This window comes from Zootoca vivipara, chromosome 7 (genome assembly GCF_963506605.1).
Source record: "Zootoca vivipara chromosome 7, rZooViv1.1, whole genome shotgun sequence".
Taxonomy (NCBI): Eukaryota; Metazoa; Chordata; class Lepidosauria; order Squamata; family Lacertidae; genus Zootoca; species Zootoca vivipara.
In genome coordinates, this window is record NC_083282.1 from 46352013 (window position 1) to 46377691 (window position 25679).

General features: G+C 42.1%; 1 protein-coding gene across 6 annotated transcripts in view; it reads right to left on the reverse strand.

Moving 5' to 3' along the window:
• Window positions 1-25679, reverse strand: part of ST3GAL3 (ST3 beta-galactoside alpha-2,3-sialyltransferase 3) — a 191127-nt gene that overhangs the window by 21329 nt on the left and 144119 nt on the right. For all 6 annotated transcript variants that reach the window (XM_035123840.2, XM_035123842.2, XM_035123843.2 and 3 more), the window contains 2 exons: window positions 24510-24656; window positions 915-1061 (listed from right to left, as the gene is read on the reverse strand). In XM_035123840.2, coding sequence (XP_034979731.1) covers window positions 915-1061; window positions 24510-24656 — 294 coding nt within the window. The remainder of the gene's footprint in view (window positions 1-914; window positions 1062-24509; window positions 24657-25679) is intronic.

A 25679-nucleotide genomic window follows, 5' to 3' on the forward strand; every position in this document is an offset into this window, starting at 1 on the left:
GGGAAGGTAAACAGCGTTTCCGTGCGCTGCTCTGGTTCGCCAGAAGTGGCTTTGTCATGCTGGCGACATGACCCGGAAGCTGTACTCCGGCTCCCTTGGCCAGTAAAGCACGATGAGCGCCGCAACCCCAGAGTCGTTCGTGACTGGACTTAACTGTCAGGGGTCCTTTACCTTTATTGAAGACTGGTCTGTCCATAACAGCTGCATGTGCCTGTCATTTTTACTGACAAGCAGGTGTGTCTCACAGATTACTTTAGCCGGAGCAGCCACAAGGCAAATATTCATCTCCATAAAACTTTTTGCAGCAAAAGTAGTTCAAATATCAGACAAATTGTTTCACTGCTGAATGGGAGTAAGGAAGGGTAAGTAAATCTGTCCTGTCTTCTACACCAGAGGTGGAGAACCTTTTTCAACCTGAGGGACACATTCCCTCATGGACAACCTTCCACAGGCTCCATGCCACTGGTGAGCAGGGTCAGAGGCAAAAGTGAGTGGAGCAGCAAGTGTGACTCCAAAAGCACCTTAGAGAGTGCAGAGTGGGGCCACGGAAGGGTACAGTCTGGGAAGAGTCCTGAGAGCCAGACAGAATGGCCTGAATGGCTGCATCTGGCCCCTGGTCCTGTGGTAACCCACCCCCTGGTCCACATATTTAATGCACAGGGGAGTATACGGTAATCTGGTTTACAAAGAAGTGAATATCTAATTATTCCAAAATGGTACTCCACTGAAGTAAAAAAAAAAAAACAACCAAACAAGTTCTACAATAACATAAAGACTACCAAATTAATTGTGGAATGAGTACTCACAGCCCTCCCCCATTGTTTGTTTCCTGCACCTGGTATTCAGAGATATTCTGCTTCTGAACATGGATTTAGCTATCAAGACTACTGCCTACTGAACATAGAATACCTTACCTCTTTGATGGCAGACATCTTGATGTTCTCATAGTAATGTAGTGGTGCATTTGGAGAGCTCATGTCATAACCAAATCCAGCCACTGCTACCTCATCACAATTGTGGAGCACCATGGTTATTGCTACACTTCCCAGAGTAGGGATGTTCTGTGGAGGAAAGGGGAAGGAAGCACAATGCAAGCTATTAAGTTAAGTTTTCATTTTCTTAAGCAATAGCATTTTAATGGCACCCAACTGTGTGTGTGTGTGTGTGTGGAACTAGTGCAAATCCTTATTGGAGCAGAATGTGGGAGCGAGTTGCACACGGGAAACAGGAAGGAAGGATCCATGGCAATTGACAAGAAGAGGAAGGGAGTTAATTGAGAAGAGACAAATAGCTTTGCAGAACACAGACAGCAAGAGGGAAGGAGAAAAGAAAGGATTTCAACTGGAACGGCTATGGAATAACAAAGAGGTATCAAATACTTTCACAATAATCCCTGAGAGAAGAGCCATAGATCATAACTTTGACATTGAGTGTTGATGGCACACAGCAGCTTCAAAGCAACTGAGGGGAGTCTGACAAAGGAGCAGTGGGCTGGATTCAACTAAGTAGGTGTGCTAGCAAGAGTCAGTGCAATGAGTTCTGCTAGTGCAAGGAACTTTCCTCCCTCTCCTCCTCTCCCCCACAATTGGTTCAGTGTGGGAAGGATGGGGTCTGAAAAACCCCCAGAACAGCATGCAGGAGGAGGAGACATTAGATTATTCCACTGGGAAAGCTGGAATGCTTGTAGTGACGGAAGAGCACAATGTTGAATCCTTCCCAGGATCTTTAAACGAGGCCATTCTGTATTAATGGGTCATTTTATTTGTTGTTGGTTTACTTCCTGCTGTTAACAAAATGTGTTGGGAGCTGTTTAAAAAGTTGGGTTCTGTTGTTAATTAATTATTTAATAAGTAAAGGTCTATACATTCAAGGGCTAGAACAATAAGCCATTCGAGCTAATATGATAATAGCTATATGCGTGTCTTCCCTCTGCAGAAAGTTTCCAGTTACTCAGACTTCTTTCAGACGTTGGCACTAGCAAAAATCAGGAGTACCTTAATCTTTAGAGGACAGTACAAACTTCCGCCTTACTATGGTTCTGCCACTTGTCTCATTCCTCTCTCACTGCCTAGCTGCTCAAGGAAGAATCTGTAGTGCCAGTGACCTACCAAGGTGATCCTTAATGCAGAATATCTTGCTCCAGATTATGTCTGCCTTAGAGTAGGGGCATATAATTCAAAGCATTCTGAGGGTGACTTTTACACTTTTATTAATGTAAGACGGTGACATCAGTAGTTTGGCTAGCATTTTGTAACACTGTTTTGTCTGTATACAATAATTTTAAATGATTCATCCTAAACATTCCTTTGCCATCTTAAAAGATTTGATTTGCCCCATAAGGATAAATAACCAGGCCACTTACCCTTATGAATCCAAACATCTGAATTTCTACAGACAAAATGCAACACCTACTCTTATTTTTGTTTCCCATCTCACAAGTCTTTTTGCATCATCACCTCCCTGCTTCTGTTTATCTCACAGATCTATGTGCACCACCATTTCCCCCTTCACTCTTCCCTTTTACCATGTTTTCTTCTCTATCATTTGCTTCCTTATGTTTGTTCTTTCATGCTCACCTCAGTGACAACAACAGAACATAAAATCTCCACTCCCCCAACAATTCATATGCAGAGGGAATACAAACATACACACATCATTTGATCTGTATGCCGCCTTTCTAGTTAAAACCATGCTCAAGGTGGCTTACGACATGAATTTTTTTTATATAATTACAAATATAACACAAGTAGGTATGAACAATAAAAAAACACAACCAAAAGTATGCAACTAAATTGAACATGATTTCCATATAAATCATGGTAAGATCTAAAAATAAAGATACAAAAACTAATATCAATAACAGCAACAACCCCACCAACAACCCCTGCCCCTGCCCCACAAACAGTACTCCAACCTAGTAATCTGTTCAGCAACGTCAGCTTTTGTAGCTGGAGTCAGTCAGGGTCCCATCCTCCCAGGCCAGGTGGAAAAAGTCCTGCAAGGCAGGAGTAGGTTTTCTAGGACTCACAAGAAGCCATGCAGTGGGAGTGGCTTGTGGTTGCAGCAGGCATGCAGATTCTGGCAGCAGCACCTCACACCTCTAGATCCAAGAAGGAACAATGCAGATTACACAATTCTTCTATCTCCGCTATAACTGCTTGACTTGACCAGGGTAAGAAAGACCCACAAGTAATGGGTATTATTCAAGGGAGCTGCAAATAATCCATTGGGGGGGGCAACTGACCTGTGGGGTTTATGTTATGTCAACCTGTGCTAGTGAAAGCTTTATCACAGAGTTTATACGCAGCCCTGATTTTAAATCTTGGACCTCATGTTAGCAACCAAGTGTTCTGAGCAACAAGACTGCATGTCTTACACACCAGGAGGTCCCAAGCTGTGATCCACGGAATGCCAGTGTTGCAAGCTTCATTCAAATGGTCCACAGTGTGTCTTTGGCTTTGTGTTTGAAGGTGGGAGATGGGACATCCATTGCATTAAATATTCACATTTATTTTTATTGCTCCTTTTATTTCTTATATTCTACTTTAATGTATTACAAATTTCTATGGAATTAAAATTGCTACAACAGGGCGAAAAATCATCAAGTGGTCCACCAATACCTTCAGCAACTTTCAAATGATTCATGGGATGTGGGGGAGTTTGAAAATAGCTGACATACACATATACCAGTCGCAATGGAGAGAAGCAGAAGCAGTTTCAAGCATGGCATAGCAGTTACGGGATCAGTAGCTTCAGAACAGTGTACATCCTATGCATGGTGACACTATGACACCCGGTAACTAGCACCGCATTTCTGTAAAGCAAGGAGAGCAACATTTTCTGCAGCAGTGGGATTGATGTATGAGAAAATTCCTGTTCCTTCAGTGCCTTGCCAGCTTTATGGGGTGTGGGGGTCATTTCTATGTCACTGCTTTTCGGATTGGGAGGAAATGGTTGCAGTAAATTTCTTTGGAGAAATACCTGACACCTACATTGTGTATAGAGGTTTTAGTTGTTATTTGATCCAATGGTGGGGGACCGGCCACCTATAATGCTGATTCCTCAAAAGAATAATGAGCAAAATGTGATTTTTTTGGTCTAACAGTTGTCGCAAGTTTTCAAGACAGCTCTCTGCAATTTGTCTTGTTAAAACCAGCCAACTTTACATGGTTAACAACAGAGGGTTATAATCAACCTCCTTGCCTGAAAACCAGTTCCAGCCCCTAAAACGCAGCATCTAACACCCTTGCGGTCACTAGAAACACAATCAATGAGACTGACTATAAATCCAAGTAAACATACATACCGGTACCAACATACGAAACAACAAGACACAATTCTAACCAAACTTCTGAGGCTGGATGAAAATGAACATTAATGGGCTTTGACACCCCTAAGGAATGGCTGTTGGAGTTTCAAACCACAGTCCATTCTTGTCCCTGAAGCCCAGACTCTCAGCCCCCTTTGAGGTTCACATTTGTATCTGTCTGAGATCACTTGCAAGAATTAGTATTTTAAACTCTTTGGTTACTTCCAGAAGCCCTGTATATTGAGCATCCATCCATATTTGTTTGCATAAAGTTAGTGGGGAGGTTGTATGACATCAGTTATTTATTGAACATTCATTCTGATTTGTTTGCAGCGATGTTATAAGATGGTGTGGCAAGCGTTATCCCACATTTTCCAGTGCATGTACCTGCTACTTTCTTTATCATTAAAAAATCTGATTCTTTGTTTGTTGTGAAAGAGTACCAATTCAAACCTGAATTTGCTGGTATGTGATTGAATCCTACCCAAAAACAGCAAGCCTCTGGAAGGTCCCTTTGTTCAGGGAACATGTCTTGGCTGTGATCCACTTAAAAATAAGTATAATGTTGTACTTATAAATTTATAAGTATACATTCTGTATAACATAATGGATAACAATTAGCTTTACAGTATTTCTATTCGAATTGTCTTACAGGTATTAACTTAGGTTTTCCAGCTTCTAAACAGTCATTAAAATATTTATTGACAATACAGCAATTATTCACAAATGTTTTTAAAGAGCAGCTTTCAATTGATAAAATTTGAAACCAACACTAAGTTAATATGCCAGTAAAGTCAGCCAAGATATCATAATACATCTATATTGGGGGGGGGGGGTTAGAACATTTGGATTTTAGCAACATTTATTCTTCCGCAAGTAATACCCACATGCAGTCTCACAAATGGAGTGGCAATCCTTTGCCAAGTGCTTGTTGGGTAGATCTTTTTAGCAAAAGCAATTGTATTAAAGCCTGTCTCAGACCACAAACATGCCTTTAGGACCATACATGTCAAGGCCATGATGAAAGGCACCATAGGTATTCCTACCTCTTCTTTAGATATATCCAACATCCAGTAATTCTAGCCAGGTGGTTGAGCTTTCCTTCTATCACTTTTGGGTAGAGAAAAAGTTACTTAAGTTTTGTGTATGAAAGCATTTTCACTATTAAATAGATATGGTAAGTGTGTGAAACTCCGTATGACATCAGAGAAAGGTAAATGAGAATCCATGAAATAAAAATGGCTTATTTATTATTTTAAAAAAAGCACAGAAAACCTCTGACAAGGTTTCAGAAGCTTCCACCGTGCTGTGCAAGACTATGCATTTGTTCAAGACATCATAAGGGATGAAGGAATTGACACTACCTTGCATATGTGAAGTAAAGGATCTAACAAAAGCAAGGAATAAGAGGGCTAATTGATGGAAAACTTAGCATGTATGATGAGCAGTCTGAAGGTGACCCAGAAGGACTACTTCTCATGAGGTGGAAGGCCATCAGACCAGAGCAGCTCTCAGCACAGCTGAATGATAGGTAAATAAGCTGTGCTGATAACAGAACTGAGTGTTCCTCATTATACAGACACTATTTTAATTGAGAACATGAGTGACTGCTGTGCCTGTGGGGGAAATCCTCCTGTTCAACAAAGCATCACAAAGGCTGACCAATTGGCACATGGTCCAGTCATGAAGTATAATGCAGAAAAGGCAAAAATCAATGCTGGTTTGGAGAACCAGAGAACCAAACAGCACATTTGTGACTAGTGTAAAAATATCTGCAATTTTGATATCTTAACCCCTAATCATGTTGGGGTTGTACCCCACAGATGAACCTGGAGTAGAAATAATATTAAATCTATTGGCAAGGGTATCAAGCAACATTTTATAAATTTTCTGGCAAGTAGAGAACTGCTCATATGCTGTAACCATACTTCTGGATTTTTACCAGTCATTCTGAAGCTACTAAATACAATTAAAATAACTTTGTAAGAGATGCACCTTTATTTGAAAAAGTACATCCTTTAATGCAAGAGTGTGGAACCTCCGACCACCAGGCTTAATTAGGCCCACCAGCCCTTCCCCCATTTCACCTGCCTGGACATTTCGGTCAAGTCACACCCACCTGTCCCACATCTGATGTCATTGGCTCCGAAGCACCCTCTCCGATTGCATGGAGCCCGGACAGCCCCATGGTTTTCAATGGATCTGAGGGCAATGAAACAATCGCTGAGACGGCTAGAGCGCCGGTGGCGGATAACTCATTCTGAATCTGACTGGACACGGGTTAGAGCTCAATGTCGAGCCTACCAAGTGGCGGTAGCGACGGCGAAGAAGACTTTCTTCACCGCCTCTATTGCATCTGCAGAAAACAGCAGCAGGAGACTTTTTCAGGTGGTTCGCAGTTTAGTGGAACCACCTGCTCCATCGGGGCCCAGTTCGGGCCGCATGATCTCCTGCAAGTTTTTTGCAGATAAAGTCGCTCAGATTCGGGAAGAGGTAGACTCCACCGTGGGAGCAGGGCCGGGGCGGGGGAGTGCTAGAGTACTGTCTAGTCCAGTTGCGTGGGATCAATTCCAATCTGTTACGTCCAAGGGTGTGGACAGGCTGCTTGGATGAGTGAAACCAACCACCTGTCTCCTTGATCCATGCCCACCCTGGCTTATTAAAGCTAGCCGGGAATGGCTGGGCGATGGGCTTCACGGGTTGGTGAATGCTTCTCTCTGTGAGGGAGCCTTCCCAGACCTGTTGAAAGAGGCGGTTATTAAACCACTTCTTAAAAAACCATCTTTAGGTGCGGCCAATATGGCCAACTATCGCACAGTCTCAAATCTTCCATTCTTGGGCAAGGTGATTGAGCGAGTGGTTGCTGAACAACTCCAGACATGCCTGGAAGAAGCGGACCATTTGGATCCCTTCCAGTCGGGATTCAGGCCTCATCATGGGACTGAAACTGCCTTGGTCGCACTGGTTGATGATCTTCGGCGGGCTAGGCACAAAAGTGAGAGTTGTTTCCTAGTTCTGCTGGATCTCTCAGCGGCTTTTGACACCATCAACCATAACATCCTTCTGCACGGCCTAAAGGGGTTGGGAGCTGGGGGCACTGTCATACAGTGGTTCCGCTCCTTCCTCCTGGGCCGCGTTCAGAAAGTGGTGGTGGGGGATGAGTGTTCGGACCCCTGGGCTCTTACTTGTGGGGTGCCTCAGGGCTCTGTCCTCTCCCCCATGCTTTTTAACATCTTCATGCAGCGCTGGGAGAGATCATCAGGGGGTTTGGGCTGGGTGTTCATCAGTATGTGGATGGTACCCAGCCCTACCTCTCTTTTAAATCAGAACCAGTAAAGGCGGTGAAGGTCCTGTGTGAGTGCCTGGAGGCGGTTGGAGGATAGATGGCGGCTAACAGATTGAGGTTGAATCCTGACAAGACAGAAGTACTGTTTGTGGGGGACAGGAGGCGGGCAGATGTGGAGGACTCCCTGGTCCTGAATGGGGTAACTGTACCCCTGAAGGACCAGGTGCGCAGCCTGGGAGTCATTCTGGACTCACAGCTGTCCATGGAGGCGCAGGTCAAATCTGTGTCCAGAGCAGCTGTCTATCAGCTCCATCTGGTACGCAGGCTGAGAACCTACCTACCTGCAGACTGTCTCGCCAGAGTGGTGCATGCTTTCGGTATCTCCCGCTTGGACTACTGCAATGCGCTCTACGTGGGGCTACCTTTGAAGGTGACCCGGAAACTACAACTAATCCAGAATGTGGCAGCTAGACTGGTGACTGGGAGCGGCTGCCGAGACCACGTAACACCGGTTTTGAAAGATCTACATTGGCTCCCAGTACGTTTACGAGTACAGTTCAAAGTGTTGGTGCTGACCTTTAAAGCCCTTAATGGCCTCGGTCCAGTATACCTGAAGGAGCGTCTCCACCCCCATCGTTCTGCCCGGACACTGAGGTCCAGTACCGAGGGCCTTCTGGTGGTTCCCTTGTTGCGAGAAGCCAAGTTGCAGGGAACCAGGCAGAGGGCCTTCTCAGTGGTGGCGCCCGCCCTGTGGAACACCCTCCCATCAGATGTCAAAGAGAAAAACAGCTACCAGATTTTTAGAAGACATCTGAAGGCAGCCCTGTTTAGGGAGGCTTTTAATGTTTAATGGATTATTTCATTTCATTTCTCTGTTGGAAGCCGCCCAGAGTGGCTGGGGAAACCCAGCCAGATGGGCGGGGTATAAATAATAAAATAATAATAATAATAATAATAATAATAATAATAATAATAATATATCACATAATGTGCCAATCAGGTGCTTGGTGGCACATGCAAGGCCCTGTGGCAAAGGGCTTCACAAAACTGACAATCAGCAAGGCCCCTTGCAAAGTGTTCCACAAGATCGGACTGGTGGAGACTTTGCCATAGGCTTCACAAGACAACAGCTGGTTGTCAGGTCTTCCAGAGTCCTTTGAAAGGTGTTTTGTGGGCTGTGCATTTCAAAATGCTTCATTTGCCACCCTCCTTCAAATGAAAGGACATATATTTTAAATTATTGTATATTTTATTTTAGAAAATTTATGCCCTGACTTTCAGTCCCCAAATGGACCTCAAGTTGGTGTTCTTATTAAAATAATAAATTACATTAAATAATATAGATGTGTGAGGATATTAGGATATTATTTTAATAAGAAAAGTTGGTTTTCTTATTAAAATAATAAATTACATTAAATAATATAGATGTGTGGGGATATTAGGCAGAGTGTGACATGATGATGCCTCAAATTTCACTAGCACAATTTTACATTAAAAACTGTTTGAGCAGCTTGAATAGTTGTTTAATTGTCAATAACAATTTAATGACTGATCACAATTCATTAATCTAGCATCCACAAGGAACTGTTCTGTTCATAAATAATACATACTGTATTTTCCAAAATTCACAAAGTTGGAATTCTTTGTAAACAAAGCAAGTGCAAGTGTGTTTGCTTGACCGCCTTGCTTCCTAACTGAAGCAGAGTGGAATTGTATAAACTCAACAGTTTATTACTGCAAATGTGCTCTACCATGTTCAGTAGATCACAGTTAAAACATAGGCATGTGAAAGTTGTTTAAAATAATATGGATCCCTTTTAAAAATAATATGCATGAAGTGACCTCATGCAAATATTAGTCCAGGACATCTGTTCTCTTTCTGCATATGAGTTTCTCCTAAATATGTTTCTAATGAGAGACAACCCTTTTCCTAAAAATGGAAAGATCTCACAAAGTTAATTTGTGATCCAAGCTCAATATGCCCGCCAAATTTTCACTTACATTGGAAGTGATGCTAGACCGTGGAGTGTCACTAGGGGAATATGTGAGGTGGAGTTGGGGTTCAGTCTGAGTTGATAACTATATATAGTTGACAGATTTAATGGCTCAGTACAAGTTAAAAAAAGACTTTCAAGAAGAACTGTTGAAATCCACCTCTACTTCATAAATGTATGGAGCCAAATAGAGAAGATCTGAAGAAGACAGGATTTCCAAACATTGGAGCACACACAAAATATCTATACAAACACTTTGGCAGAATACTAATTCTCACCACCATGCTGCTGCAGTCTTTCAATCATGCCTCCTCTCTGTTAAGTGCAGCAGAATTGAAACCCTAGAGGAGGGAACTGGAAGATGGATGGAAGAGAATAGGACAGTTATGTTCTGGGAAAGAGTCTGGTAACCACATGAATAAAGTAGAACTGGGATAGAAGTTCTACTGATTTAAAGCAGAAGCACTTCTTTACTCAAAGCCTGTTGGCTTATACTGGCAGCAGCAGGCTTAAAACCTGCAGGAATTACTGGTGCAACTTCTACCACTGCTGGCCAATATGAATCCTGCTAGACTGCCTCCCAACACCAAAGGGCCCATCATGGGCTATATACCATTATGCCTAAACTACAAAACAGCTGAGAAGTGATGATTCTGTGAATCTCACAGTCTCCCTGACCTCAGAGGTTAATCCCCAAGGGTGTGAGGGATGTCAGAACATGACAGAGATATAAATCCATGACTTGAAACATAACACTAAATCTGTAGTATGCAGTTTCTCTAGGCAAGGTTGAAGTGCCTTGAGGGAGAAAAATTCAGTCTTATTCACAAGAGGCCCAAAATACAACTCCCTGCCATTGCCATGACAATCAAACAATCACAGAATATGTTTCCAAAGAGGGTGGAGATCAATCATGCATTATCTTCAGGTCTTCATGAAATGGTGAATAGTATCAATTTCTATTTTAAGATTTGTCAAACAAAAATGAAAAGTCAGGAAACTGTGAATGCACTATACACAAATGATTTAAAAATGAGAATGCAGATGAAGAACTTGATGCAATTAGGCTTCATGATTTCTAAATAGTCTGATGATTTTGATGTCCACCTTACAAGGAGCTTCCTCATATAACTCATAAAGTCTACTGGCATCTAAGTGAGAATAAAGTTTTATTGGCTTTTGTGTATGGTGGGGGAGTCACCAATGCTGCCCTGCACATTCAAAACAAGAGGAAGAGGCCAGGCATAAATAACCGAGAATCACAGACAGTACAAAAAACTTTAGACAATGGGGTAAATCTATTCCAGGTCATAAGATGACCCCATGAAGCTCCTGTAACTCACATTAATTGGTTTTCGCCAAATAAAAGAATTGCCGTTAGCACTTGAATTCTGATCAGCTCCTCAGTGAGGATATTGACAACCGTGAGTGTTTCTTAATTGTGTTGTCACTGCCAATGGGGAGGGAAATGGTGCCTTCTTGGCTGCAATGACAGAGCATCAGAGCAGACAGGTTTCTCTAACCCACTCTTCAGCAATGTGGGAAAATTACATCCTTCCACTAGAATGAAGAGAATGTGATTTTCCTCCCAATCAATAGTGGTAAAAAACATTTAGAAACACACACACTAGTAGTCATGGGAAGTTAAAGGGCCCTGAATGATGCCCCCCATCACCCCGCTGGTCTCACTTCCCCATTGCAATCTGGATGGCTGGTGGGTGAAGGAAAACGAGGAACAGAGAGAAGAGGGAAAGAAGGAACAAGAATGGGGTGTGGTGATCTGCTTGACTCCCTGTGAAAGGATGGTAAAGAATGGTACATTGACATCAAAGGGCCATGCAGAGCAGAGAGCAAGCTGAGCCCTTGTGGCTTGAGTGAAGGGGTAGTGGCAACCAGCCATATCATTTCCAGAGTAGCAAGGAGCTTGGAGACAGCTTCTGTTGCCCTCAGGCTGTGTATCAAGATCCCCTCTTTCTGTCTCCCACCTGTAAATAAATTTTACCAATTCTAAATGAATTTTCCAATTTATTGTCACCAATTAATTCATTTCACTTTCAAAAATCAGTAAAGTACTTCATTTTTATTACTGCTGACACTACTATTATCTTAACCCTGAGCTTTTGACACCTGAGATTTGTATTTTTAGGACCCACCTTATTCTTGTATCTAAGTTCTTTTGTACTGTTTTAAATATTGTGTAATATTATGTTTTAAGAGATGTAACTCACTGGGGCCTTAGGGTGAAGGGTGAGTACTAAACTTTGACAATTCTAATAATAGTAAGTAACCAAGAAATACATTAACAGATAAATGTGCATGGTAGGAGTTGTAAGTCAGCAGCATCCAGAGGGCACCATGTTTGCTACCCCTGTTTTAATGGTTAAGAGCATTAGAAGAGCCCTGCTGGATCAGATCAAAGGCACCCTGTTTGCACCTGTGTAACCAGATGCCTATGGGAAGCCTGAAAGCAGGATCTGAGTGCAACAGCACTCTTTCTATTGATGATTCCCAGAAACTGGTATTCAGAGGCATACTGCCTCAGATGCTAGATGCAAAACCATTGATAGCCCTATTCTCCATTAATTTGCCTAATTCCCTTTTAAAGCCATCCAAGTTGGTGGCCATCACTACATCCAGTGGAAATATATTTAATAGATTATGTGCTGTGTGAAGAAGCACTTCTTTTTGTTTGCCCTGGAGTCAGCTACATTGGACATTAGACAGGTGGGAAAAGTCTATCTATCTACTTTCTTCCCACAATTGATACTTCTATACACCTTTTTCCATGTTCCCACTTACCGGTACTTGCTTTCCCCCCTGAACTAAAAACCACCTTTCTTCAAAGGGGAGTTGCTCCAGCCCCTTAATCATTTTCCTTGCCCCTTTCTTCACCTTTTCCAGTTCTACAATAGCCTTTCTGAGGTGCTGTGACCAGAAGCACACACAGTATTCCAAGTGCAGTCACACTGTATAATTGAAAAACAGCACTATCCTCTTGGCAGTTTTATTTTCAAGCCTTTCCCTAATGATCCTCAAGATGGAATTTGCCTTTTACACAGCTGCTGCACACTGGGTCAACAGGGTAATCAATATCCATCATAACCCTGAGGTCTCCCTTCCTTGTCACTCGCCACCAGTTCAGACCCCATTGGCATGTACATGAAATTAGGATTTCTTGCCCCAATATGCATCACTTCACATTTGCTTACATTGAATCACATATCACTCATTCACTCAATTTGGAAATATCCTTTTAGAGTTACTTGCAATTACTTTTTGTTTTTATCAACCTGAACAATTTGGGGTCATCATCAAACTTGACCATATCAGTTCTCACCTTGACTCCAAGTAATTTATAGTCAAGTTAGAAAGCATAGCTCCTAAGAATGATACTTGGGGACCCCCACTTCTTACATTCCTCTGCTGTATGTAGTGTCCATTTATTCTATTCTCTGCTTTCCGTTCTTTATCCAGTTGCTGATCCATAAGGGGACCTGTTGAGGGGGGCATAGCCACAAAGGAAAGATGATGGCCACTTAAACTATGCTCCAAGGACAAGAAAAAATAGCTTGGAGCAAAAGCCCCTGCTGTCTAAAAACCCCAAACTGTGAAGAAAGGAAAGAAGAATGTGAAAGGATTAAGAAAAGCTGAAAAGACACTCAGTTCTTCCTTCCTTTCGTACCCTTCAACAAGGACCCCAATGCAGGCCGCAGCCAAGATGGTGCCACCATCAAAAGAGCCCTCTTCCTCCCTGGAGAAAGAAAATGGTAACAATATATTAAAAGAAGAATTTGCAGCACAACAAGAAGGCATAAAGGAGCTTATTAAAAATACTTGGAAAAGAACTAATGCTTCATATGGAAATGAAACTAACAGAACATAACACGGGCTTGACAAAAACAACTATAGCAACAAAAGAATTATGCCAAATCTATGACAAACAGATAAAAGAACTGCAAAAAGAAAATATAGATGAATGCAGCAAGCTTGAAGATGCATAAAACTGAAATAGGAGCATTAATTTATGCTTTTATTTCTTTGACGAGGGAGTGGAAGGGAATGATCCTGCACACTTTATTGCCTCATAGCTGAAATCACTGCTTCCAGACCTCATAATCTCCTGATTTTGAACAGGCACACAGAGCACTTAGAGCCAAACCAGATGCACTATCATCTGTCCAGGTATAAGGCAGCTAGCTACCTTTCACAAGAAGATGGAAAATCCAGTACTGTATAGCATTCTCGTCCCATGTACTGCCCATAACCCACCCATGAGTTCACCCAGTTTCAACTGGGGTGTCTTCACTGCCATAATAGCACTGCCAGCAGTATGTACCACTGACATATCAGATGACTTCCACCAGATCACTATTGGCTCAGTTTTATGCGAAGCAGCAGCCATCAATTGCTCCAGACTTCTTGTCCAGTCTTTTCCTGACCTACAAGATCTGACCCTGTCTTCGTTTGCCTGACTCTCCTGAATTCTTGTGTTCATTTGCTTATACTGCTGTTTTACTGGTTTTCTGGTGTGTTTTTGTTTTAATTATGGTGCACCGTTGGTTGTTTTTAGGCTGTACAGTACCTCTTTAATCCACAGCAACACACCTTACTAATGGCACACCTTTGCACAAGCCCCAGACCTGGAGCAAATTTCCCTTCTATTGACTTCAATGGGAGGGAGGAAAATAAAAGAAGCAGCCCTGCATTGACAACTGCCTAGCCACAACAAGGAACAGGGCATGGTGTAACTTAGAACCGATTCACACACACTGAAACAGTATATAAACCCTACAGTGAAAAATCACAACTCCAAGGGTATGTGCTATGGGACTACAACTCGCAGGGGAACTTTGGTGATGGGAAACAGAAACAGGACTTTGCCTGACCTCACAACACACATTACTAATATTTCTCTGATACTACACTTGGAGACTCCAGACACAAATGTCAATAGCAATTCCCATTCCACTCCAATGAGTGGGGAGGGGGAAGGACAGAGAGCACCCTGTATAGCTAACAAGAAGGATCACATATTATAATAATGTATAATATGTCTCGCACCCCTTTACTGCATTTTTTCTCAACTGTATTGCACTAGGACTGTTCCATCCCAACAACAAACAGCATTGCCTCACATATCAACTAAACTCTCTGTTGGCAAGGGCGAGGCACTCTGATCTAACTATTGCTGCTAATGGCCAAACACTTGTGAGAACTTATAACTTGCAGTATCACAGCCTGTATGCAAGCTGTGCCTGCAAATGTCAGAGTTCCACTGCAAACTCCATGGGGAATGTGGAAGTACCGGTATACTCAGGTGGTGATGGGGAGGCTGATGCATGAGTACTAACTAAGCACCCATGTGGCACCTCCATCTCCTCTCTAACCTTAAAAAATCGTACTTGCATCTAGGTCCAGGGACTATGTGCGCCTGCTCCTAATTACGGCTTTTTATTTCCTTTCTGTTACTTCCTTTGCTCTCTGAGTGCTGCTCTCTCAGATTTAGAATATATCCCACACTCCATTCCATGCTGATCGTGAGAGAGGCCCACCCCATGATCAGCAGCAATGACCAGGATGTTCCCCGCTGTTCCTCTGTGGGGTTGTTGAACTAATTGTTCCAGGCAGGCTTCTGTATCCTTTCAAGTTCCATGACAAACAGTAAGTCTTCCAAGCTTGGTTGTATGCCATAAGAGACATTGCACATGCTACTCTGCTGTCTATTCAACCAGTGTCCAAGGTACAAGATAGTTTCAGACTGCCCCACACATTTGCCTTTCCCTTTTCAGGATCTCCTTCATCCCAGATACTGTTCAGAAAGGGCTTTGGCACTGCTGCATGCATTGTTGCTAGAGTGATTGGTAAGGAATCCTTTCCCCCACCCTAGTAGGATCTGGCTTCAGATCCTACTAGTGTAGTGGTTTTCAACCAGTGTGTCGTGGCACCCTGGGGTACCACGGACAACACTGGCCTCTGTCCCTCTTTCTTTCCTTCCCTCCTTCCTCTGATGCCCTCTCACGTCTCTGCCTCCCAAAGGCTTGCACAGTTGTTTGTTGCAGCAGCCCTGGCTACAAGCTCCACAGGCGAATGGTGCCTCTGGGGCTGGTCAGGAGGTGTTGGCTGCTAGGAGCTGAAGCTGCCTGTCGGCAAGCAAGCAAGTGCCATATCTAACACAAGCATATACTCCAATACCTATATTCAACTATTAATTAATTTCAAGAAAGGGACAAAAAGGCTTCCTCCAGCAAACATCTCCCACCAGTAATTGGATTAAGTCTAAAAATGCATTCTTCTTTTCCTTACGAGAGACACCTCAGTCATCCGGTTGTGAGTTCTGATTAGTCACAGATCCCTTGTGGCCTCTTAACTGTGGTGGACAAAATGTCTTGTGATGCTTACCAACAGTCACTGTCTGTGCCCTTTGCCATTCAAAGCTGGCTTGCCTTTGGCCACCCCATCATAGCAGGAAACTAAACTACTTTATGGATGTTTGTACATAAGAGGCAAGTTATCTTACATCCAGCCAGATTGGCCACCAAAATAAGTAGTACTTAGCTTCTGCCAAAAACCCTGGATTCATCTGCAAACATACCCCTGGTCAAAGTCAGGAAGCCACTTCTTACAGACTGTTTCCTTGGGATGGCTGTGTGTGCTCTGTATGGGTGTCCTACACAGGAAACTGTTGGTGCTGTAATTTGAGGGTTCCTCTTCTTCCCCTTTTGTGCATTGTGCTACAAAATGCTGGGTGTGAGTAGCAGAAGTGGAATAAAACTTCTGCATGTAGGACTGAGAATAGTGGGATCATTGCAAGCTATGTGATTGGGGCTGTTGTGTTGTGTGCCCCCATCATCATAAATTAATTGGCTCCCTCCATGTGCGGGCAGCATGTGGGTGGCAGCACGACAGATCCTGACTGATGGGGCACTTGCAGAGTCTACTGAGACTCTATGGTCATGTCTTCTATTTTTATATTTTCTAGTTGTCTTCGTCCCTGTCCCCCCCCCCCTCTTTCAGGGCCGAGAATATATTGGATAAGGTGGCTGTTGCACTGGTATAGTGCCAGAGTAACTCCCACTACAATCCCAATAGAGTGTGAGTATAGATTTCATTTCTCGATTAGATGAAGATAATGTAGCCTGCGTGTGGAGAAGAAAAAGAAGATGGGAGCATATACAAGAAATCTGTGTCTCCCTTGCTGCTGCTATCATCATCATCATCATCATCATCATCATTCCCCACCCATCTGATTGGGCTGCCTCAGCCACTCTGGGCAGCTTTCAACAATGTCTTCAGGCATTGTCTCCATTGGGAGGGTATCTTACAACAAATTCAATAAATTAACAGCAAAGAGAATGGAGAAAGTCACAGATCTAGCATTTCTTCCAGCTTTTGAGGCTCAAATCAATGTCCTTTGAGAAGGAAATAATTTTAGAAATCTTTTGTTCAACATATACTTGAGGTATCATGTAGAATAAGGGGCAAATGACACATTACATAAAAATACATTTTTATAACAGCAAATAAAAGCTAAATCACAGAAAAAGGCAGCTTGGGAAGGGTGATTTTGAGCAGGAATATGGCCAGCAAGGAAAGAGTTAAAGTGTGCATTCACACAGTCTGAGCTATTTCATGGAAAAGTACAGCCCCTCAATACTGCTTTTCATTAAACAGACAGAGTAACATACACCCCTAGCTGGGTCCTGTATACATGATCTTGTATGCAAAGTCCAGTTTGACCAAATAACTACAGAAAAGTGCATTCTATAGCTTAAGGTCATGCTGAACAGATACAAATGCAACACACATTTACAGCAGGTAAACAAGCCAGGTCATGAGCACAGCATCAATATGTATCAGTTGAATTCAGTCACTCCTATGGATGTCATTTCTTACTAGAGCAACAAACTGGCTGAAAGGACAACTAAAGCCTAGCTCATGAATTACCCAAGACCACACAGAGAGCTAGATACTATCTCTACTAACATTAGTTTCCATTCTGTATAATTGGAATGATAGTGGCAAGGACAGAAAAGATAAGAGTATGAATTACTCTGCGTACTCAATCTGCTGCAAAAAATGATTAATAATGATGTACGCTGAATGCTAATTAGAAGTACAGTACTGGTCTTTAGTTATTTACCTGAAATAGTTATAAACTGGAAGATGCCTGTCCTGTTTTTGTGCTGGGACATGTTGGAGGGTTATGCTGGCACTATGCACATAATAAAAACTATCACATAGATAACATTTTCAAAAGTAGAGGGTTCATGGCTTGGCTTTTGAAAAGCAGGGGGTCTGCAGTACTTAGCTAATTGGAAACCACTGCTCTAGTGGAAGGCATACAAACAGGGGGCAAAACAAACCTCCCCAGGGCAGGGTGTTCCAGAGTATGGGGGTGGTAGCAGATAAAGTCTCTTCCTTGTTTCAAAACATGGATTTGAACCGACAAGTGGCTCTCTATGGATGACCTTAATGAGCAGGGTGATTCAGACAGCTATCCCTCAGATATCCTGCTCCTAACTGGTATGGGGCTTTAAAGGTCCAAACCAGCACTCTGAACTGGGCCCAAAATACAATATGGAAGCCAGTGCAGTGGGGTGACATGTTGCCACTACCCTGCCTTGAAGTCCTGCACCAAAAGTTTCTTTTATGCCCCCAAATAATGCTGACAGTGTTAAGGGAAGGAGAAAGATTTGATGGCCTTCCCCTGAAAGCTTGGCTCACCCACTTCTCAATCCAGAGGCAGATACCAATAAAAAGCCTTCAACACACTGAAGCTTCCCCACTTTCTACACGCCCTATCCAATTCTGCCTAGAAAGCAAGTCTCACACAACTGAATGAATCTTTCAGCCATCTTTGCTGTCTATGCACTATTGTACCTCACAGTATTCTCCAGATTCATCTGGCACAAATTATAGTCTCAAAGTGGAGAATGTTCCCGCATTTAACCATTTATTAAATCCTGGAAGAAACACTTTGAGATCAGCCTTGAACCATTTCACTCAGCCTTCTCAACCCTGCTGAAAACCCCCCTAAAATTACGAAGTTAATTGGCAGCACATTGTTACCATATGTGGTGTGCTAGCAGTGCCCTGAAGTTTATTTAAGCTTGGAAAGAGGTATGGAATATTACGACCCTTTATAAGGATTTCAGATTGGCCCTCGTTATTAAGGAGATGATCTACCTCAAGCCGCTGCCTGACTTTATGTTTTGCTGGTGCCTTTTTGTACAATTCTGGACATGCTCAAGATAGGCACTTTGTGAGAGGACTTTCATTATTATCTTTCATTAATTCCCTAGTACCTTTTTTCAATTAAGTTCTTGACAAAAGAGGAGGTTTGGTTAACTGACTTTTAAGATACCACAAAGATTAAAGAGCAAGCTGCACATTACATGAAGAGGTCTCTGCAGTGTCTTTATTGCAAAGATTTACCCTTGGCATCAATTTGGTAGGATTGTGCTACAAATCACTCCTATTCCCACTGCATCTGCTCTAAAGTAATAACAAGCAGCTCATAGGTGTCACAGTTTATACAAAGAAAGGTACAATGCTTTTGTGAGAAACCCTGTTTCATAGCCAACCTCCTTTTCCCTGGGGTTGCTTCATACATTCCAGTTGTGCACTAAAGTATAACTCATGAGTACATGGAGGTCCCAAGTGGATGCAAACAAGCTCTCAGATGGGACTGTAATTGTCCCTATATGTAGCACAAGATCCCAACTTTCTAAGGTCCTACACCTGCATAGCTAATTCTGCTTTGGTTCAAAGCATCTGACCAAATAGTTTACCGTTTACTTCATCTGATAGAGGCCATTGGCAAAAATCTGTTTTCCTTAAAGTCTCATAAACTATATATATATAGTTTAAAAATGCCCAAGCATACTTTCATAAAGTTAAACATCAGGTTCTAATTAAAGCCCTCCTTGGTTGATTTTACCAATTTGATATTGTAACACAACCTATCAAATCCTCAGAAAGCTCAATTCAGAGCATGTTCATTTCTGCAGTCTCTTTTCTACATCCCAAAGAAATTTAATTGTATGTGTATTTAAGATAATGCTTTTCAAAATAAAAATAAACTGAGCAAAAAGAGGCTGGCAAAAATTTGTTTTGTCACCCACCATACATATCAAAACCCCTCATCAGACGCTGTTTTGTTGATAAGAATGAAAGTGGGGGGAAATGGATTCTCATAATGTATAAATGCATAATTTGGATAAGGGAAATCCTTGCTAAAATAGAAAAATCTTCTTACAGCAGTGCCTCTGTCTCAAGAGACAATGGAGTTCGCCTCACGGGATGGAGTGACTTCCTGGGCAATGTATATGGAGGTCCTGAGCTGCCCAGATGACAAGACCCCACTCTTGGCCTTGCTGATGTGGTCTAAAGGAAATCAGAGCAATACATTTGGCACCAGCTTGGCTGCAAGAGTTGCTGGAAGGAGGCATACAAGACATCATCCAACCGTATTAGGGACTCGACTCAGGATTTGTGTCAGGTTTATTGCTTAGTCATTTCTTCTCCTGAAGATTTTTCCACAGGGATTACTCCCAAAGCTTTTCTGTCATGAATGAAATCACCCTCTTGACCATTGGACCCACTCAATTCTCCAGAGCCTGTCTTCACATGTAGGGAAAGCCCCTAACTCACTGAGAGTTTGAGACCTATCAGTTCCCTCACCTGGTTTAGCCAGACAGTCAAAGCTGTTTCCAGAGGTGTGGCTACTGTCGCATGCTGACAGCTTCTAGGAGCCACAGGTGAAAGCTGAGTACAGGTGAGGACCAAAGGCGGACAAACTACCCCAGAAGAAGCAGGACATCACTTCTCGGCCTTTTGGCTAAGATCAAGTGTAGGAGACCCATTTTCAACCTGCGCAATGCTTTTGAAGCCCCACTTCTCCTGACAACCAGCCGGTTGTTCTGATACAAGAATATACATGCTCCTAGGGGAAGAGCATATTTGAGAAGTTAAATAGCAATCACTCCTTCCCTAGAGAAGCTAGACTGGCTCCCTCTTCGTTGTCCTTGTGCTGGCTGGTGAAGAATTTCTTGTTCCAACAGGCTTTGGGGCTTTTAATGAAAGGGCTGGTGCTGTGCTGTTTTTACTCTAATTATTTGTATGATTTTAATAGATTTCATATATGTTTATAGTCAGTATGCAGAACACAAATATAAAAATGACCATCAGAAAATACACAATTAAAATATTCTACTATGCATTCTGCAATCATGTTTTCAGCATATCTGTAAATAATGAGTTGTTATGTTGTGTGTTAAAATTCAGCAAGCTGGGCCTAGTTGAAAATGAAAATGAAATAATGCAAGATGTCTTCCTGATGCTCAGTTCTGACTATTTTCCCGATCCTGAAGGTTAATGTTTAGGGGGAAAGAGCTTTGAATGTCTCATTTTATCTCTTACGTACAAACTAAACACCTGGATTACCGGTACTTATATTTGTTTAGGAAAATAGTCGATCTCAGTATTATCCCTGGCTTTCTCATCATTCCCTTTGAGTCGTTTTGGGTGCAATTATTCTTAATGACTGGAAGTGCATCTTACACCAAATTTGCATGTTCTTGATTTCAGAGTCTAATCACTAGATATTTCTTCTCCATGTCTGTCTGCATAAATAAACTGATTGAATTTTATCACATGACTCTTTGCCATCTAGGTGGTCTGACTCACTCACTCAGTCTCTAAGAAGCTTACTGCCTAGTGCTCTCTCATAACAGGCCACATGGCACACCTTTAGAAATCCCACCTAGCAAAGTGTATTCATTCCAAGTCTCCCATTTCATGAAAAAAAAACCTTCAAAATGTATTGTGGGGGTGGAGTATGCCAGAAAAGGAAGGGGAATGAACTCTCACGGGTCTGGACTGATTCTTCTGTACAGGAAAATTGCAAAGGCTGGGATTGTTTACCTTAGAGAGGAGATGACAAACATCTCTATAATTACCAAGTCCAACAGGAATGCAGAGAGGCAATATCTAGCCTGCCTGCCTCATAGGATAAAAGAATAAGGGTGAATAAGAGTGAAAACTGAGATGAGGAAATATTTTTCTGCACAATGTCACCTTTAGATTGATTGTCACTAGTACAAAAAAGTAGGATAACAAATTTATGAGGATTAAAAAAAACACAACTATGAGAATATACTTAGGTATATACTCAATAAAAAAAGTTTAACTGAAAATGATTGCAAAATATTAATCAAGAAGCTTTTCAAAAGACATTATCTACCTTGCTGGGGGGACAAGAAAAAAACATACTGTGGGGAAGGTGTTAAAATCTTCTTAACAGGCAACTTGTCCTGGCTCTATGCAACAATTGTTTATCTTTTACCCATTCCTTTGAATCAGATAGTGTTGCCTAATGCTGCGGACAGAATGCTGAACCACAAAGCTGACCTAGCTGGGTAATTTGTCCTCTTCCAGCAAAAGAAACCCAGATATTTTAAAGGCATATGAGGAAGGGTCTTGCAGGATCATTTACTTTTTCTACATATAATAATAGGAATATATTGTATCAGAAATAAATAGGACCTGAAGAGGCTTAAGGAATGTCTGCATGGTAGTTTCCCATTCTATCAATTCTAGTATAACGATGAAGTGTATCTCAGACATTCTTTTCTGTGTCCTCTAATCAGCAGCTCTCTTCCATCCACAAATTACCTTATACTCTATGCCAGGGGTCAGCAAACTTTTTCAGCAGGGGGCCGGTCCACTGTACCTCAGACCTTGTGGGGGGCCGGACTATATTTTGGAAAAAAATATATGAACAAATTCCTATGCCCCACAAATAACCCAGAGATGCATTTTAAATAAAAATGACACATTCTACTCATGTAAAAACACCAGGCAGGCCCAACAAATAACCCAGAGATGCATTTTAAATAAAATGACACATTCTACTCATGTAAAAACATGCTGATTCCTGGACCGCCCACGGGCCAGATTTAGAAGGCGATTGGGCCGCATCCGGCCCCCGGGCCTTAGTTTGGTGACCCCTGCTCTATGCTTACTCACACTGCTAACATACTAGAGAAATTAAGGAAACATTTTTGGTGTAATTCCTCAAAGTGCAAGGGAGTCAATTCCTGAGTGAAGGACGTAAAAAAGCCGAAAATGGAATTGAGCTGTTTTTTTATATTTGTATTTATTTGTTTGTTTGTTTATTACTGAAATTTGTATACTGCCTTTCATCTGAAGATCACAGGGCCGTTCACAACATTAAAATGCACATTGAGAACATAAAATACATAATAAAATGAAAACATCATCATCCCCTCTAATACAAAACTTAGGTGATTCCATGCCCATTAGTTTGTAAGCAAAACAGGTCCATCATCCAAACAAAGGTAGTAATTCTGCATATTGAGGCGATTCCCCAAATATTCAGAAATATATTATTTCATTATTTAAAAGATTATTATTAATAATGTGAAAATGCCCTAGCAAGGACCTATAAACTTCCAAAACCTACAGAATCTTGAGGGAAGTTCAGCCATGGTTTGCCAAAGGTGTTGGCTGAAGAAATAAAAAAGAAAACTGAGGGAAGAAATAGCCCTGCTTAAGCCCTGAATAGCTTACTTATAGCATCCAAGCAAGAATAGCTTACTTATAGCATCCAAGCAAGAAGAGTAGCATTACGTGCAGATGTGTACCATCAGGTAAAAAAATGATCACTCCAGCATTATATGAGCCCCCAAACAGTGCTGTAAGATTCCTGCTAATTGGCTGGAATATTGAAACCTGCTTGTACATCCCTGTTTATATTCCCCAAAGAAGAAGCAGGTGGCCAGACTGTATTTTTCTGCAAATGAGACTAGCCTGGCCTCTGTAAGACAAGGTATGGAATGTAAAACTAAAATGAGTGGAATACCATATTCCCATGGGCTAGAACTTTTCAGCAAAAATGTAAATTTCACTCCAGTTACTTACACTTGCTTGCAGATTGCAGCAAATTTCACAATATGTATATTAAGGTAACTGGCAGTACCTGTCACTTTACGCTACAAATTTTAAAAGGAAGTGGGAAGTGGCTGATATTGTGACGAGCAGTTAGTCACTGGCAAATGAGCACCTTTGCTTCATTAAGGGCACAGGCTCCATAGCCCTGAAAATCACTGAGTTGTGTTGAGTGTAGTAAGGGTTGGTGGCAAACTGTTTTGGGGACCCAAAAGGTCCCAGTAAGAACTTATATTGACATCTTCCAGCTACATTCATTTTGAGGGAATTCCATTTCACATAACAACAACAACTTATTCGATTTATTTATCTTGAAGGAGGGAAAACAATATACTTCCCCCATGTGCCAGGGAAGTACATAAGTACAGTGGTACCTCTACTTACGAATTTAATGCGTTCCGAACACACATTTGTAAGTCGAAAAAAATTGTAAGTCGAATCCCATAGGAATGCATTGGGAGAAAAAATTCGTAAGTAGAAGCAACCCTATCTAAAAATTCGTAAGTAGAAAAAATCCTATCTAAACCGCATCCAAGATGGCGGACGGAGCTCCATTCGTAAGTAGAAACATTCGTAAGTAGAGGTACCACTGTACATACTCTCTCAAGCAACATGAAGCAGTATCATATTGTGTATTGATGCAATTTAAAACATATAGCACATATGACCACGTCTGACCCACCTCATTTGTGAAATCTATTTTTATCATTTTTAATCACCTTTCTAATAATTACTATTACAGCTTCTATCTAACATTAAGCACCAGTATGCTAGACACTGCACAAACACAGAAGTTACAGAGTCTTTGACCAGAGGAATTAGCTCTATTATGGTAGAAGAGTGTGGCTTTGGGAAAGGACTACGGATCATGGATTAAATTCACATTTTGCTTTCTATCAGCATCACAAAATAAAGTGTCATATTGGGGGTAAACTTCCTGCACACTTACCCCTCTGCCCATCAGACCATTGTTGAAAGGAAGGCCAATAAAGCTGAAAGCTGCCTCTTGGATGAAATATGGATTCAGGATACGGATTTCATGTGGCTCTCTTGGAACATGGGTTGCCACAGACTTCCAGAAGCCATCAGAGGCACTCTGTAGAAAAGCAAAGGCCCATCACAAATGGTTAGATAACTGACATGGTATAATCTCACAAACCTGTTTTTCATTTGAACTCAGCAGCTCTGTAGAAAGAAATTATATCCTAGGAACATACTCTAGGATCTACTGTACCAAGGAATGATGCCAAGGTATGGGCAGGTTACACAAAAAAAGCCCTGAATGATGGGTCCATTCCAGCCATTCTTGTGTAGGCTTTTAAGATACATTCTATCCATACTCCAGCCATCCTAGTTGGGCACATCTGATTTACAATTCAAGACAAATAAGCCTTGTCACATACACATATAGGAAAGGGGAAGTAACAACAACAAAAAATTGTGAGCATAATAGAAGGAGTTTGGTGTTGGTTGTGGTTTAGTACTATGACAATGTCTTGGGGGGAACTTACTAAGTTAGCCTACACATAAGCCTAAAGGTAAAGGTAAAGGATCCCTGACAGTGAAGTCCAGTCACAGACGACTCTGGGGTTGTGTCGCTCATCTCGCTTTACAGGCCCAGGGAGCCAGCATTTGTCCGCAGTTTTTCCGGGTCATGTGGCCAGCATGACTAAGCTGCTTCTGGTGCAACGGAACACCCAAACCAGAGCAGCGCACGGAAACACCGTTTACCTTCCCGCCGGAGCAGTACCTATTTATCTACTTGCACTCTGACATGCTTTCGAACTGTTAGGTTGGCAGGAGCTGGGACTGAGCAATGGGAGCTCACCCCGTTGCAGGGATTCGAACTGCTGACCTTCTGATCGGCAGGCCCAAGAGGTTCAGTGGTTTAGACCACAGCGCCACCCACGTCCCTTACACATAGGCCTAGCTCCTGCTTTTTACATTCCTAGCCCGCTCTCCATTGTGTACCTTTTAGGGAATTTCTTTGGAAATACTTCATAATTGGAAAGTTGTGGACATTGCAGGAAAAGAGAAAGAAAACACCTATTAACGTAAAGTGAGAGAACCACCAGTAGCAGTTACATCCACAGCACAGTAGCAGGCGCAGTGTGTTCCA